The following is a 13968-nucleotide window of genomic DNA, read 5'->3' as shown; positions in this document are numbered from 1 at the left end:
CACCGCCAGAGACCCGGGTTCAATTCCCGACTGTGTGGAGTTTGCACATTCTCCCCGTGTCTGCGTGGGTTTCCTCCGGGTGCTTCGGTTTCCTCCCACAGTCACAAAGATGTGCAGGTTAGGTGAATTGGCCATGCTAAATTGCCCGTACTGTTACGTTAAAAGGGGTAAATGTAGGGGTATGGGTGGGTTGCGCTTCGGCGGGTCGGTGTGGACTTGTTGGGCTGAAGGGCCTGTTTCCACACTGTAAGTAATCTAATCTAATCTAATCATACTATCTCAGTTAACGAGTCCCCAAACATCCTTTCTACAACTGTAATATTGTCCCTGATCAACAATGCCACACCTCCCCCTCTTTTACCATCTTCTCTGTTCTTACTGAAACATCTGAATCCCGGAACCTGCAACAGCCATTCCCGTCCCAGCTCTATCCATATCTCTGAAATGGCCACAACATCGAAGTCCCAGGTACCAACCTACGCTGCCAGTTCACCCACTTTATTTCGGATGCTCCTTGCGTTGAAGTACACACATTTCAAACCATGTTCTCGCTTGCCTGTGTCATATACTTGATTTGGGAACTCCCTACTGTCATCCTCTTCTATACCTGTCCTACAATTTTGGTTCCCAGCCCCCTGCTGTATTAGTTTAAATCCACCTTATAGCTTTAGTGAATTTCCCACCCAGGATATTAGTACCCCTCTGGTTTAGATGAAGACCATCCTGCTTGTAGAGGTCCCACCTACCCCAGAAAGAGCTCCAATTATCCAAAAACCCGAAACCCTCCCTCCTGCACCATCCCTGGAGCCACGTGTTCAACTCCTTTCTCTCCCTATTCCTCACCTCACTAGCACGTGGTATGGGCAGCAAACCAGAGAAAACAACTCTGTTTGTCCTAGCTCTAAGCTTCCATCCTAGCTCCCCGAATTTCTGCCTCAAGTCCCCATCTCTCTTCCGACCTATGTCGTTGGTACCTATGTGGACCACGACTTGGGGCTGCTCTCCCTCCCCTCGGAGGATCCCAAAAACACGATCAGCGACATCACGGAACCTGGCACCCGGGAGGCAACACACCAACAGTGAGTCTCTCTCGTCCCCACAGAACCTCCTATCTGTCCCCCTAACTATCGAGTCCCCAGTGACTACTGCTCTGCTCCTCTTCCCCCTTCCCTTCTGAGCAGCAGGTGCCTCACTGCTTTCCCCTGGCATGTCATCCCGCCCAATTGTATCCAAAACAGTATATTTATTGTTGAGGGGAATGGCCACAGGGGGTCCCTGTACTGCCTGCCGGTTCCCTTTCTGTCCCCCAACTATCACCCATCTGTCTTTTTCTTTTATCCGGGGAGTGACTACCTCTCTGTCAGTCCTGTCAATAACCCCCTCTGCCTCCCGAATCCCAAAACCCCTTCATCAGCCCGAAACGTCAATTTTCCTGCTCCTCGGATGCTGCCTGACCTGCTGTGCTTTTCCAGCACCACTCTAATCTAGATTCTGTATCCTGTTTCAGTTAACTCCCCATTCCCTTTGATGCCTCTACCCCTAAGAATGATGTCAAACTCCTTGAAAACATTCAATTTCTGGGCCTCAAATAGAGAATTCCAAAATCTTCCTACTCTTTGGATGAAGATATTTTGAAAAGGAAAGGCTGGAACTTAGGACAGAAGAATAAGTTGACCACGTTGGACCATGTACCTGCATCTGGGAACAACTTACAGGAGTCTACAAAGTAGCTCAAGAACTCCATGGAGCATCATAAGCAATGGGGGCAAGCATACTAAATCATGATCATTTTAACTAGGAGATGGTGAGGACTGCAGATGCTGGAGTACCAGAATTGAAAAATGCGGTGCTGGAAAAACACAGCAGGCCAGGCAGCATCCGAGGAGCAGGAGAATCGACGTTTCGGGCATAAGCCCTTCTTCAGGAATGCTGGTACTCCAGCATCTGCAGTCCTCACTTTCTCCTAGGAATGAGGTACTAGGAGAAAGTGAGGACTGCAGATGCTGGAGTACCAGCATTCCTGAAGAAGGGCTTATGCCCGAAACGTCGATTCTCCTGCTCCTCGGATGCTGCCTGGCCTGCTGTGTTTTTCCAGCAACACATTTTTCAACCATGGTCATTTTAATCCAGGGATAAGATTAGTGCCCCCACCTTTATGAACTGAACCATTAAAAAAAAGTTGCAGTGGTCCACCAAGGACAGTCAAAAAGATTAACAAAATAAGTGATCTGAGTGACATCTCAGATCACAGGATAAAGAATTGGCTGTGTTGCATCAATATGTTGAAACATTCTCACCATCAAGAGTACAGATCTATGATAAAATAGAGAATGAAAGTGAGAGAGAGAATGATTAGACAAGGAAGATTAGATAATTCACAAATCAAGTCATGTACTGTCCGGTTAGCCAACACTGAACTGTGAAGGATATTAGACACCATGCTGTTATATTTAGAGAATGATGAATGAAAAGACCTATCAAGGTTATTCACTGAATTTACATGAGTCTGTTGGAATAAACCCGAGCCATACATGATATATGATGCTTCCAAATAAGCCTGTTGGTCTATAACCTGATGTTGTGTGATTTTTAACTTTATCCACGATGTAGATATTGAAGATGCCTCCTCTATAAAGCATGGTGGCTTAGTGGTTAGTACTGCTATCTCACAGTGTCAGAGACCTGGGTTGTATTCCACCCTTGGGTGACTGTCTGTGTACAGTTTGCACATTCTCCCCATGGCCGCGTGAGTTTTCCCCGGGTGGTCCAGTTTCTTCCCACAATTTGGGTTAGGGGGATTGACTGTGGTAAATTGCCCAGGGATGTGCAGGCTAGGTGGGTTAAACATGGTAAATGCAGGGTTACAGGGAGAGGATAGGAGGGTGGGTTTGGGTGGGATGCTGTTCAGAGGGTTTGTGTGGACCTGATGGGCTGAATGGCCTGCTTCCACACTGTAGGGATTCCATGATAAACAATACCCTTATCTCTCATGTTCAGTGAAACAGACCCAGGTGAAAGCAGATATCAAGAAATGGTGGAAAAGTGTCTAGTTGTACCCAGTCAGAACACTTGGAGTTTGCCAGTCATGTTACTACCTAAGCCTAATTGTTCAAATTGATTCTGAATGGGCTTCAGAAATATCATTGCAAAAATAAAGGCAGACTCCACACTTGGAAGACTGTATTGATCGGGATAGCAATGCCTGATTACTTACCAAATGGAGATCAAGATTACCATTGATGCCAGTGATTTGTGGAATGGGTATAATTCTGTTACAAGATTGTTCGGGCTTAGAAAAACCAATAGATCAAACTTTCCCAGAAAACTAAATCAATACCAAACGAGATACTCTATAGTGAGAAAAAAGCCGAGGATTACTATGGATTACTGGCTCTTAACTATTTTGAAGTGTATGTCGGTCATATCCACGAAAAGACATTGTTATATACTGATCATAATGTCATAATCTTTGTGGAAAAACTTAAAATCTAAAAGGACAGACTATTTCATTGGGGTTTACTATTTCAATCACACTTTTTCAAAACTGTTTGCCCCCTAGTGTGAATAATGTAATAACCAATGCTTTGTCCAGAATATATACGTATTCGAATTATATGAGAGGATATCAGAGGTAGTTGTGTTATATGTAAAGAAAAAGTGAAGTTCAGAGTGAGGATGTCTTAATTCTTTTAATGTTTCGTTTTGTTCGTACTTTACATTGAAATACGTTGAAAAACAATGTTTCATTCTTCCAAGCGTGAAGATTACAAAGATGCTTTGTATTTAAAATTAGATTAGATTAGATTCCCTACAGTGTGGAAACAGGCCCTTCGGCCCAACAAGCCCACACCGACCCTCCAAAGAGCAACCCCCCCAGGCCCATTCCCCTACATTTACCCCTGCACCTAACTCTACGGGCAATTTAGCATGGCCAATTCACTTAACCTGCACGTCTTTGGGGTAAAAGCAATGACTGCAGATGCTGGAAACCAGATTCTGGATTAGTGGTGCTGGAAGAGCACAGCAGTTCAGGCAGCATCCAAGGAGCAGTGAAATTGACGTTTCGGGCAAAAGCCCTTCATCAGGAATAAAGGCAGAGAGCCTGAAGCATGGAGAGATAAACTAGAGGAGGGTGGGAGGAAACCGGAGCACCCGGAGGAAGCCTACGCAGACACGGGGGGAATGTGCAAACTCCACACAGACAGTTATTTGAATTACTTGAGTTTTGAAGGATTGCGGAAAAAGGAATTTGTTTCAAGGTAGTGGAGAGACTTTGCGTGGCTTTCAAAAATAGGTCATTGAAAGTTCACAATGAACATTTTAACAGAGCTTCCAAAAATCACATGACTGTAGTAATTGCTTGTTTCTCTGTAGATGACTGTCAGCGATTTTTTTTTGACTTGGAGAATGTTTTATTTGATTCACTTGGAAGAAAGCCTGCTAAGAGCCAGTTAAATTGGAGGGAAGCCTGCGATGATCAAGTTGCCCAGCTGATCTCACCAAGTTTCAGTTCAGGATGAAACTAATTGTTCTTTTGAAAGAATATCGCAAGATTGTAATCCCTGAGCAGGCTGTGCCCACAAGACTTCAGAGAGTACTCTGCATGATTTGTGACTTAACTAAATGTGCCAGAACTTTTGAGCAACATATTCCAGAACATTCTATGCTTTATGCTTTCACCTATTTGATAAAGTGTATTTCTTTCAAAAAGCTAATCCCTGCAGAGAAACCTAATTTTATTACATCTGTTCCTGAAGAATGTGCCTTTTGGGCTATTTTTAGTGATAAGCAGCTATATTTCTATGTTACTGCCTGTGTTAACCAATTATTACATCTTAATTGAATGTATTTTGTTTTTATAATGAACTCATAATCATGTTTATTAAGAAATCTGGGTTGATTGACTTTTTTTGTTTAAAGTCTGATATAGGTAAAGTATTTAATTGGTTATCTAAAAATGAAATCTCTCAAGTGATGGCAATTTAGATAGAGACAGAACTTCAATTTATAAAGAAAACCTTTGTTTCAACTTAGAAATTGAGTTTAAATGCCTTAAAGTAGGCCAGTACATTTTATTACTTATTTTAATTTCCATATTTAACAGGATGTGGGCATCCTTGATAAGACCAGCATTTGTCACCCATCTTTAATTGCTTGTGAAGTGAGTGACTTGCTCGGCCATTTCAGAGGGTTGGTAAAAGTCAACCACGTTGCTGTGGGTCTGGAGTCACGTTTAGGCCAGGCCAGGGAAAGAAGACAGATTTTCATCCCTAAAGAACATGAGTGAACTAGATGGATTTTTACGATAATTGATAATAGTTTCACAATCATCTCGACTTCAGATTCTAATTAGTTGAATTGAACTTCCACCAGCCGCTCTAATGGCACTAGAACCTGCGCATGCTATTTAGTTTAGTTGCTGGATAGCTGACCAATTGTGCAGGTTCAGTTCTGGCACTGGCTAAGGACACAATGAAGTCCTTGCCACCTTAATCTTAGGTGTGGTGACCCTCACATCAAATTTACGCTCAAGTCATTTTAAAAAAAATTCATTCATGGGATGTGGGTGTCACTGGCTGAGCCAACATTTATTACCATCCTGAGTTGCCCTTGACTAAGATTCCTGATGAAGGGCTTTTGCCTGAAACGTCGATTACCCTGCTCCTCGAATGCTGCCTAACCTGCTGTGCTTTTCTAGCACCACACTCTCGAAGTTGAACCATTGCAGTCCACATGCCGCACCGTGCTGACAGCAGTGATGTTCTACAGGGATCAGTGCAGGGACCCCTGCTGTTTGTAACATATATAAATGGTTTGGAGGAGAATTAGGTGATCTGATTAGTAAGCTTGCAGAAGGGACAATGACTGGGGAGCTGCAGATAGTGAAGAGGATTGCCAGAGGATACAGCAGGCTAGATACAGGTTGGAGATTTGGATAGAGACATGACAGATGGAATTTAATCCACTCAGATGTAAAGTGATGCATTTTGGAAGGTCTAATCCAGGAGGGGAATATGCAGAAAATGGCAGACCCTTAGTAGCATTAACATACAGTGAGATCTACAAGTCCACTACAAGTGTACAAGTCCACAGTTCCCTGAAATTGTCAACACAAGTGGATAAGATGGTCAAGATGGCTCATGTCGTGCTTCCTTTCATCGGTCACGATATAGAGTATAAAAATTAGCAAGTCATGTTGCAGTTGTATAGAACTTTAGTTAGGCCACATTTGTACAGTTCTGGTCGCCACTCTACCAGAGGATATGGATGCTTCGAAGAGGATACAGAAATGGCTTACCAGGATGTTGCCTGATTTTACAGGGTATTAGCTATGAGGACAGATTGGATAAACTTGATTTGTTTTCACTTGAACCTTGGAGGCTGACGGGGCAACCTGATAGAGGTTTACAAAATTGGGAGGTCTGAATAGAATGGATAGTCAAAGCCTTTTTCCCAGGGTCGAAATGTCAATGCCACCGTGGGGAGGGAGGAAGTTCCAGGACTTTGACCTGACAACACTGAAGGGATGGCGATATACATGTACTGTCACATGCTAATGTGTTTGTGGTCACTCCCTGGTACCTCACACTGCGTATGTTCTTTTTTCCCCCTTTGCAGGCTTTCTAAGCACAGGTGACCAAGCTGCCAAAGGCAATTATGGATTGCTGGACCAAATTCAGGCATTAAGGTGGATCAGTGAAAATATCGGAGCTTTTGGAGGAGATTCGATGCGGATTACAGTCTTTGGATCTGGGGCAGGAGCATCCTGTGTCAGTTTACTGACACTCTCCCATTATTCAGAAGGTAAGAACATCAAGGCTAATTGCAACATGTAAGCACACAAACAAAGGGCCTATATCTGCTCTGAAGCCTTATGGTTTAAGAAACAGAAAAAGGCCATTCAACCCCTTGACCTTGCTACGTAAGACCAGAGCTGATCTGATTGTAACCCTCAAATTCACATTCACTTTCATTTTTCACCCTTAACAAGAGTCTATCTACCTTGGACTTCAAAATATTGAAAGCTTCTGCTTCCACTGATATTTCAGGAAGAGTGCTCCAAAGGCTCAATCTTAAATGAGAATACTTTGCCTCATCTCCATTTTAAATCAGTGACTCCTTATTTGTAAGCAGGTTAGTGCTAGTTCTTGATTCTCTCCTAAGAAGAAACATTCTCTCCATATCTGTTCTGTCAAGATGCCTCAGTCTTATATGTTTCAATTAAGTTACCTCTTACTCGAACAAATACAACCAACTTTCCTCGTCAGACAACCCACTCATTCCAGATATTGGTCTTGGGAACTTTGTTTGAACTACCTCCCGTACATTACATCCTTCCTTAATTGACAAGAGCATTGATGAGGGCAGGGCAATGGATGTTGCCTACATGGACTTCAGCAAGGCCTTTGACAAGGTCCCTCATGGCAGGCTGATATAAAAGGTGACATCACAGGGGATCCGCGTTGAACTGGTAAAATGGATACAGAACTGGCTCTTTCATAGAAAACAGTGAGTAGCAGTGGGAGGGGATATTTCTGACTTGCGATCTGTGACCAGTGATGTTCCACAGAGATCAGTGCTGGGATTTATATTGTTTGTGATATATAAAAATGATTTGAAGGAGAATCTAGTGGTCTGATTAATAAGCTTATGGAAGTTAGAAAGATTGGGGGAGCTGTGAGTATTGAGAAGAATTACCAGAGGATGTAGCAGGATATGTGTAGTGCTGGATACTTGGCAGAAAAATGGCAGATATAACTTAAAATGGTCAAATGCAAAGTGGTGAGGGAGAGGAGTAAAAGTGAATGACATAACCCTCAAAAGCATTAGCACACAGAAGGATCCAGGCATACAGGTCCACAGTTCCCTGACAGTGGCAACTCAAGTGGATAAGGTAAAAAAGAAAACGTATGGCACGCTTGCCTTCATTGATCAGTGCATAGAGTGTAAAAATTAGCAACTCATGTTGTGGTTATATAGAACTTTAATTAGGCCACATTTGGAATGTTGTTTACAGTTCTGGTCACCACACTACCAGAAGGTCGTGGAGGCTCCGAGAAGGGCACAATAAAAGGTTTAGAGAGATGTTCCTGATTTGGAGGGCATTAGCCATAGAGATTGGACAAACTTAGTTTGTTTGCACTTGAACTTTGAAAGCTGAGGGGTGACTAAACAGAGGTTTACAGAACTATGAGAGGCACGGATAGAATGGATAGTCGGAGTCTTTTTCCCAGAGTGGGAATGTAAGTTACTCGTGGTGTAGATGTAAAGTAAAAGGGAGAAAGTTTAAGAGATATGAGAGGCACGGTTCTTACACAGAGGGTGGTAAGTGCCTGGAATGCACTGCCAGAGGGGTTGATAGAAGCAGTTATAGCAACAATGTTTAAGAGGCATCTTGATGTATACATGAATAGGCAGGGAACAGAGGGATACAAACTGCATGAAGACAAAAAGTTTTTAGTTTAGACACGTGTCATGTGTTGGCGCAGACCTGGTGGGGCAAACAGCCTTTTCCTGTGCTGTGCTGTTCTTTGTAATGCTGTAAACTGTACGACAGATGCAGTCTTGCCATTGCACTGTAGAACTGAAGCATAATCTCCTTACTAAATAAATCCTGGAAGAATTGCGGATGCTGGAAATCAAAAAACAAAGTTCTGAGGAAGGGTCACTGGACCTGAAACATTAACTCTGATTTCTCTCCAAATTTGCTGCCAGACTTGCTGAGCTTTTCCAACATTTTCCATTTTGTTGTGTTCATAATCTCTCTACTGTTGTACTCAATTTCCTCACAATAAATGATAACATTCATCAGCTTTATTGATTACTTGTTGTATCTGCATTCTAGCTGTTTTGATCCATGCACTAAGACATCCGGATCCCTCAGAATCTCAGAGATCTGCAATCTCTCATCATTTAAATTATGTGCTTCTTTGGTATTCTTCCTGATAAAATGGACAAATTCACATTTTCTCACATTGTACTGCATTTGCCATGTCTTTTCCCACATACATAACTGGTCTATATTATTTTGTAACCTCCTCATCCCATCTACAAACTTACTTTCGTATCTATTTTTGTGTCCTCAGCATATTTGGCAAAAATTCTGTTCCTTCATCCAAGTCATTTAAATAAGTTACAAAAAGGTGATGTCCCAGCACTAGTCCCTGTGGCACACAAATCAGTACAGCTTAACAACCATAAAAAAAACACATTTAACCTTAATCTCAGCTTTTTGTAATGTACTGGTACCCACTTCCTGAACTTTGACTTTCTGCAATAACCTTTGATGTGGTATTTTATAAAAGGCCTTCTGCAAATCTAAGTATAGTGCTTCCACTGATTTCTCTTTATCTGTCACACAAGTTTCTTCCTCAAAGAACTCTGAAAGGTAAGTCAAGCCTGAAGTCCCTTTCACAAAACCCTGTTGACTCTGCCTGCTTACCTTGAACTTTCCATTTACCCTGCCATTGCTTCTTTACTAATATTTTCTAAAATTTTCCCGAAGACAGATGTTAAGCTAAATGTCCCATAGTTTCCTGCTTACTTTCTCCCTCCCATTTAATGATGTGGAGGTGCCAATGTTGGACTGGGGTGGACAAACATAAAAGTCACACGACACCAGGATATAGTCCAGCAGGTTTATTTGACGAAGGAGCAGCACTCTGAAAGCTCGTCCTTGCAAATAAACCTATTGGACTATAACCTAGTGTTGTGTGATTTTTAACCCTCCATTTTAGATAAAGGAGTTACATTTTCAATTTCTACATCTACTAGAATCTCCCCTGAATGTGGACAATTAAACCCAATGCATTTCATTTGCCACTTCTTTTGAGACCTTAGGATGATGTCCTTTAAGCTCTAAGCACTAGACAGTCATAACTCCAATAATTTCCTTAGGACCACCTCTCTGGGGATAGTAATTTTCCTGTGTTCCTCCCTCACTTCTATTTCCTAACTTGTAAGTGCTTCTCGATGTTATTTGTGTCCTCTACATTGAATTATGTTGCAAAATACTCATTCATCTGGCATCTCTTTATTTTCCATTGTTAATGCTCCAGTTTCTGTGGAGCCAACACTCACTTTGTTAACTCTTTCCTTCCTTAAATGTTTATAGAAACTCTAACTAGCTGCTTTTATATTTTTGTTCAGCTTTCTGTAACTCCAGATTTTCCCTCACTATTATTTTTTGTCATTCTTCTCTTTCTTTAAACATTCAATACAATCTTCTGACCTTCTACCTCTCATGGCAATGTTATATTTCTTTAAGCTTGTTACTGTCTTAATCCTTTCTTGTTAACCATGGATGGTGGGTCTATCCTTCAGAATTTTAACTTGCAGAACCTAATTATACGGCGTATTTTCAAATATCCCTCTAAATATCTGCCCCTGCTTCTCCATTGACGCATCATTTTTAATAAAAATCTGATGAGCCAATTCACTTTAGCCAACTGTACATATACAATTTCCCTTAAAATTTGAAAAATAACATTGACCCCACTCCTCCCTCCTGCTGAACAGACTTGAACTTTAGAAATAGCATAATCTTCTGTCACTTACCAGATACTGACCAAATAATTAGCTTCTTCTCCTCTAAAAGGACAAGAACCAATTACTGGAGGCTGAAACAATGAGAAATAAAAACAAAAATAATGAGGCACCTCTTTCCCTTCCTTTCTTAATCATCCAAATCCCAATACTTGTTGCATTACGTTGGCTAGTTTTATATGCATCCAAAACAAAATGACTCTTTCTGACTCAATTGCAGAGGAACTGATTCCAGCTGCTTTTTTAATTGAACTAAGCAAAACTGTTCTTTGAATGATGCCGTTATTAGTTTAGACTATATTCCCAACAGTTTGGAAACAGGCCCTTCGACCCAAAAGTCCACACTGACCCTCCAAATAGTAACCTACCCAGACCCATTTTCCCTCTGACTAATGCACCTAACACTATGGGCAATTTAGCATGGCCAGTTCACCTGACCTGCACACCTTTGGGCTGTTGGACTGGGGTGTACAGAGTTAAAAATCACACAACACCAGGTTATAGTCCAACAGGTTTATTTGGAAGCACTAGCTTTCAGTGACAACCATCTGATGAAGGAGCTGTGCTCCGAAAGCTAGTGCTTTCAAATAAACCTGTTGGACTATAACCTGGTGTCATGTGATTGTTAACTTTGTTCTTTGAATGGACACCTTGTAAAAAACCTTGCTTAAGGTAAGGAACGTTAGAAATTAACTTGTCAATGTTAATTAAAATGTCAACTGCAGACAAAATTTATACAATGAAATTAGAACCCTTGTACTCATCACTTTCCAGCATTCAGTCCTAGGTCAAACTGATTTGGCCAATTTTATATTCTCCTAACAGAAATACCTCATTTTTGAAGAATTAGTTTCAAATGCTTCTTTAATTAACTCAGACCCACTATTGTTGCAGTGGATATCTTGTTAAATGCTGTTTAAAGCTGTGAACTTTACAGTTTAGACTATAAATTTTCAGTTAGTGTGAAATACATACAAAATTAGATTTACAGAAAAGTATTGAATCTTATCTTAACCACCAACTATCAGCAATATGTTGAAGTAACCGACCTGGCCAGAGTTTTATTAGGATCTATTAAAGGCTGCTAACAGCGAGGATAATTTATTTTTGATGAACGTAAAAGGATATACAGACTTGGATTTTCAGTCTTGAGACTGGTGTGCAGTGTTGAGATATCTCACTACTCGATTAATCCTCCCCAAGGAAGAGGTGCTCTGAATGTACAGGTATTCATTCCTGGGTTGGGGTAGAGGTGTGGGAATGTGTTTGGGACAAATCAGGACTGTCATGTGTTGAGGTGATTGGTAAAAATATCTGCTTGGCTTACTTGGATGGCAACTCAGTTGTTTGGCTAAATATTAGTCCCTTTAGACTGCACACCTTACTCTCATCAACTCCCACCCACTCCCCATGCCCATTATTACCAGCTCATACCAACCCATGGTGCCTACACAACACTCTTTGTCCTTTTACCCTCCATGACAACTCATCCAGTAAATATATGACAACTTCAGGAGCTGTTGTGAGATAAAATAAAATACATTTCCAAATATCCCTGGCAGGTCTTACTGCAAAATAGCACTGTCATTCATGAAAAGTCATTCAATACATTTAGCTTCCCTTAAATCCTTAAATATTTTGATTTCGTTAAAAGAGACACATCAACAATAGCTGGTTGTTTAATTGATGTTTTCAATCAAACTACGAGCCCTATGGCTCCCCACTGCAATAATGTTAGGTTGTGGAAGTAGTCAAACTGGAATAATGCTATAATACAAGTTTTTTGGGTTATGTCAAAACACACAACTGAAGGCTTGGACGATTAAATGACTTGACAGCTTGGCAATGCCATTGACCTGGTCCATCTTTTATGTGAATTTATGTCTATTCTAAACATTTATGATGCCCACACTTCCCCTCTCCTTGCTCCAGTAAAATTGGGTTCCATTTGAACTGAGTTCAAAGGGCTCTGATAAGTTCAGTTTCACCCAGGTGTGATTCATGTCTTCCCCAATTCCCCTACTGACGAAAATAGGTCCTGACAGAAAGGTGGGGGTAATATTTTGGATTTAGGATTGAATATGCTGCGGAGTGCTCAGAGACTTTGCAAAACTCTTGGTGCCAACGTGTCATAAAAAGTAAAGAAATACTTTGAAATTTACACTGCAGATTATGTGTACAGCTTTGATTAAATTTCAGCCTTGAAATGTTAGCTGGCTGTGTCTCAGTCCATACACCATGTAGCTACTTGAGGTGTAACACTGTTGAGTTGTCTAAGTATAATGAAGGAACTATTAACTAGCAGCTACTCAGTACACGCAGCATCTCCAAGGTAAAATTAACATCTGTTGCAGATGCTGATAGCACATTGTAAGCCTTAATGATTGATAAAATAATTGTACCATGGTACAATCCCTACAGCGCAGAGACAGGCCATTTAGCCCAACAGGTCCACACCAAACCACTGAAGAGTATCCCACCGAGACCTATTCCCTTAACCCACATCACTGAACACCATGGGCAACTTCGTCTCCAAATCTACACACCTTTGGACTGTGGGAGACCCATCCAGACACAGGGAGAATGCGCAAACTCTGCACAGACGGTCGCCTGAGGCTGGAATTGAACCTGGGTCCCTGGCACCTTGAGCAACAGTGTTAACCACTGAGCCACCACGCCACTCCAAGGTTGATAGCACATAGTTCCTCTACCCCATTCCAACCCATTCCAAAATTAGTCTTTCAGGTGTTTAGCAAATAGTTTCAAAGGAAAAAATGCAACAATCAAATTCTTCTTTGAATACAGGATAGTTTAGCTACTGGAGAAAAGCAGATGATGTTTATGTTTCATTTCAAACCAAAGTAAGCAGATCTGCATCAATTCACAAATTGAACCTTGCACTTATATAGTGCCTTCAGTAGAATAAAAAATCCTAAGGTGCTCTGCATGGGTGTTAGCAAATAGAAATTGATACTAAGTCACCTGAGAAGATTTGAAGCCAGGTGACTGGAGGTTAATGTAAAGGGGTAGGTTTTAAGGTGCATCTTAATGGATTAGAGAGAAATTAATAGGCAGAGGGTTTAGATAAAAGAAAATATACTACTGATACTGGAAATCTGAAACAAACACACAACAGAAACCCACCAGGAAAGGCAGAATCTGTGGCGAAAGAAAGAGAGTTAACATTTCGAGCCCACCATAACCCTTCTTCAGGACTGAGAGAACTTAGAGTTCGGGTCAGAGCTTCCCAAGCCATTGAGGCTTGAAATTATTTTGACCCCTCTGTGGGGGGTTGGGGGCGAGTGTGAGGAGGCGGGGGATGGGGGGATGGCAGCTAGGGAAGAGAGGCTAGGACCTGTGGGAGCACACATGGGAGCTGGCTGTGTGGTGGTGAGGAGAGAGGGGGCTGACTGTGTGGTGGTG

At 41.6% G+C, this 13968-nt stretch overlaps 1 protein-coding gene across 2 annotated transcripts in view; it reads left to right on the top strand.

Moving 5' to 3' along the window:
- nlgn4xa (neuroligin 4 X-linked a) overlaps nt 1-13968 on the top strand; it is a 301285-nt gene that overhangs the window by 247098 nt on the left and 40219 nt on the right. For both annotated transcript variants that reach the window (XM_043692405.1, XM_043692404.1), the window contains one exon: nt 6619-6804. In XM_043692405.1, the coding sequence (XP_043548340.1) occupies nt 6619-6804 (186 nt within the window). The remainder of the gene's footprint in view (nt 1-6618; nt 6805-13968) is intronic.

Source organism: Chiloscyllium plagiosum, chromosome 6 (assembly GCF_004010195.1).
Source record: "Chiloscyllium plagiosum isolate BGI_BamShark_2017 chromosome 6, ASM401019v2, whole genome shotgun sequence".
NCBI classification, from domain to species: domain Eukaryota; kingdom Metazoa; phylum Chordata; class Chondrichthyes; order Orectolobiformes; family Hemiscylliidae; genus Chiloscyllium; species Chiloscyllium plagiosum.
This window is presented reverse-complemented; position numbering and strand designations above follow the sequence as displayed.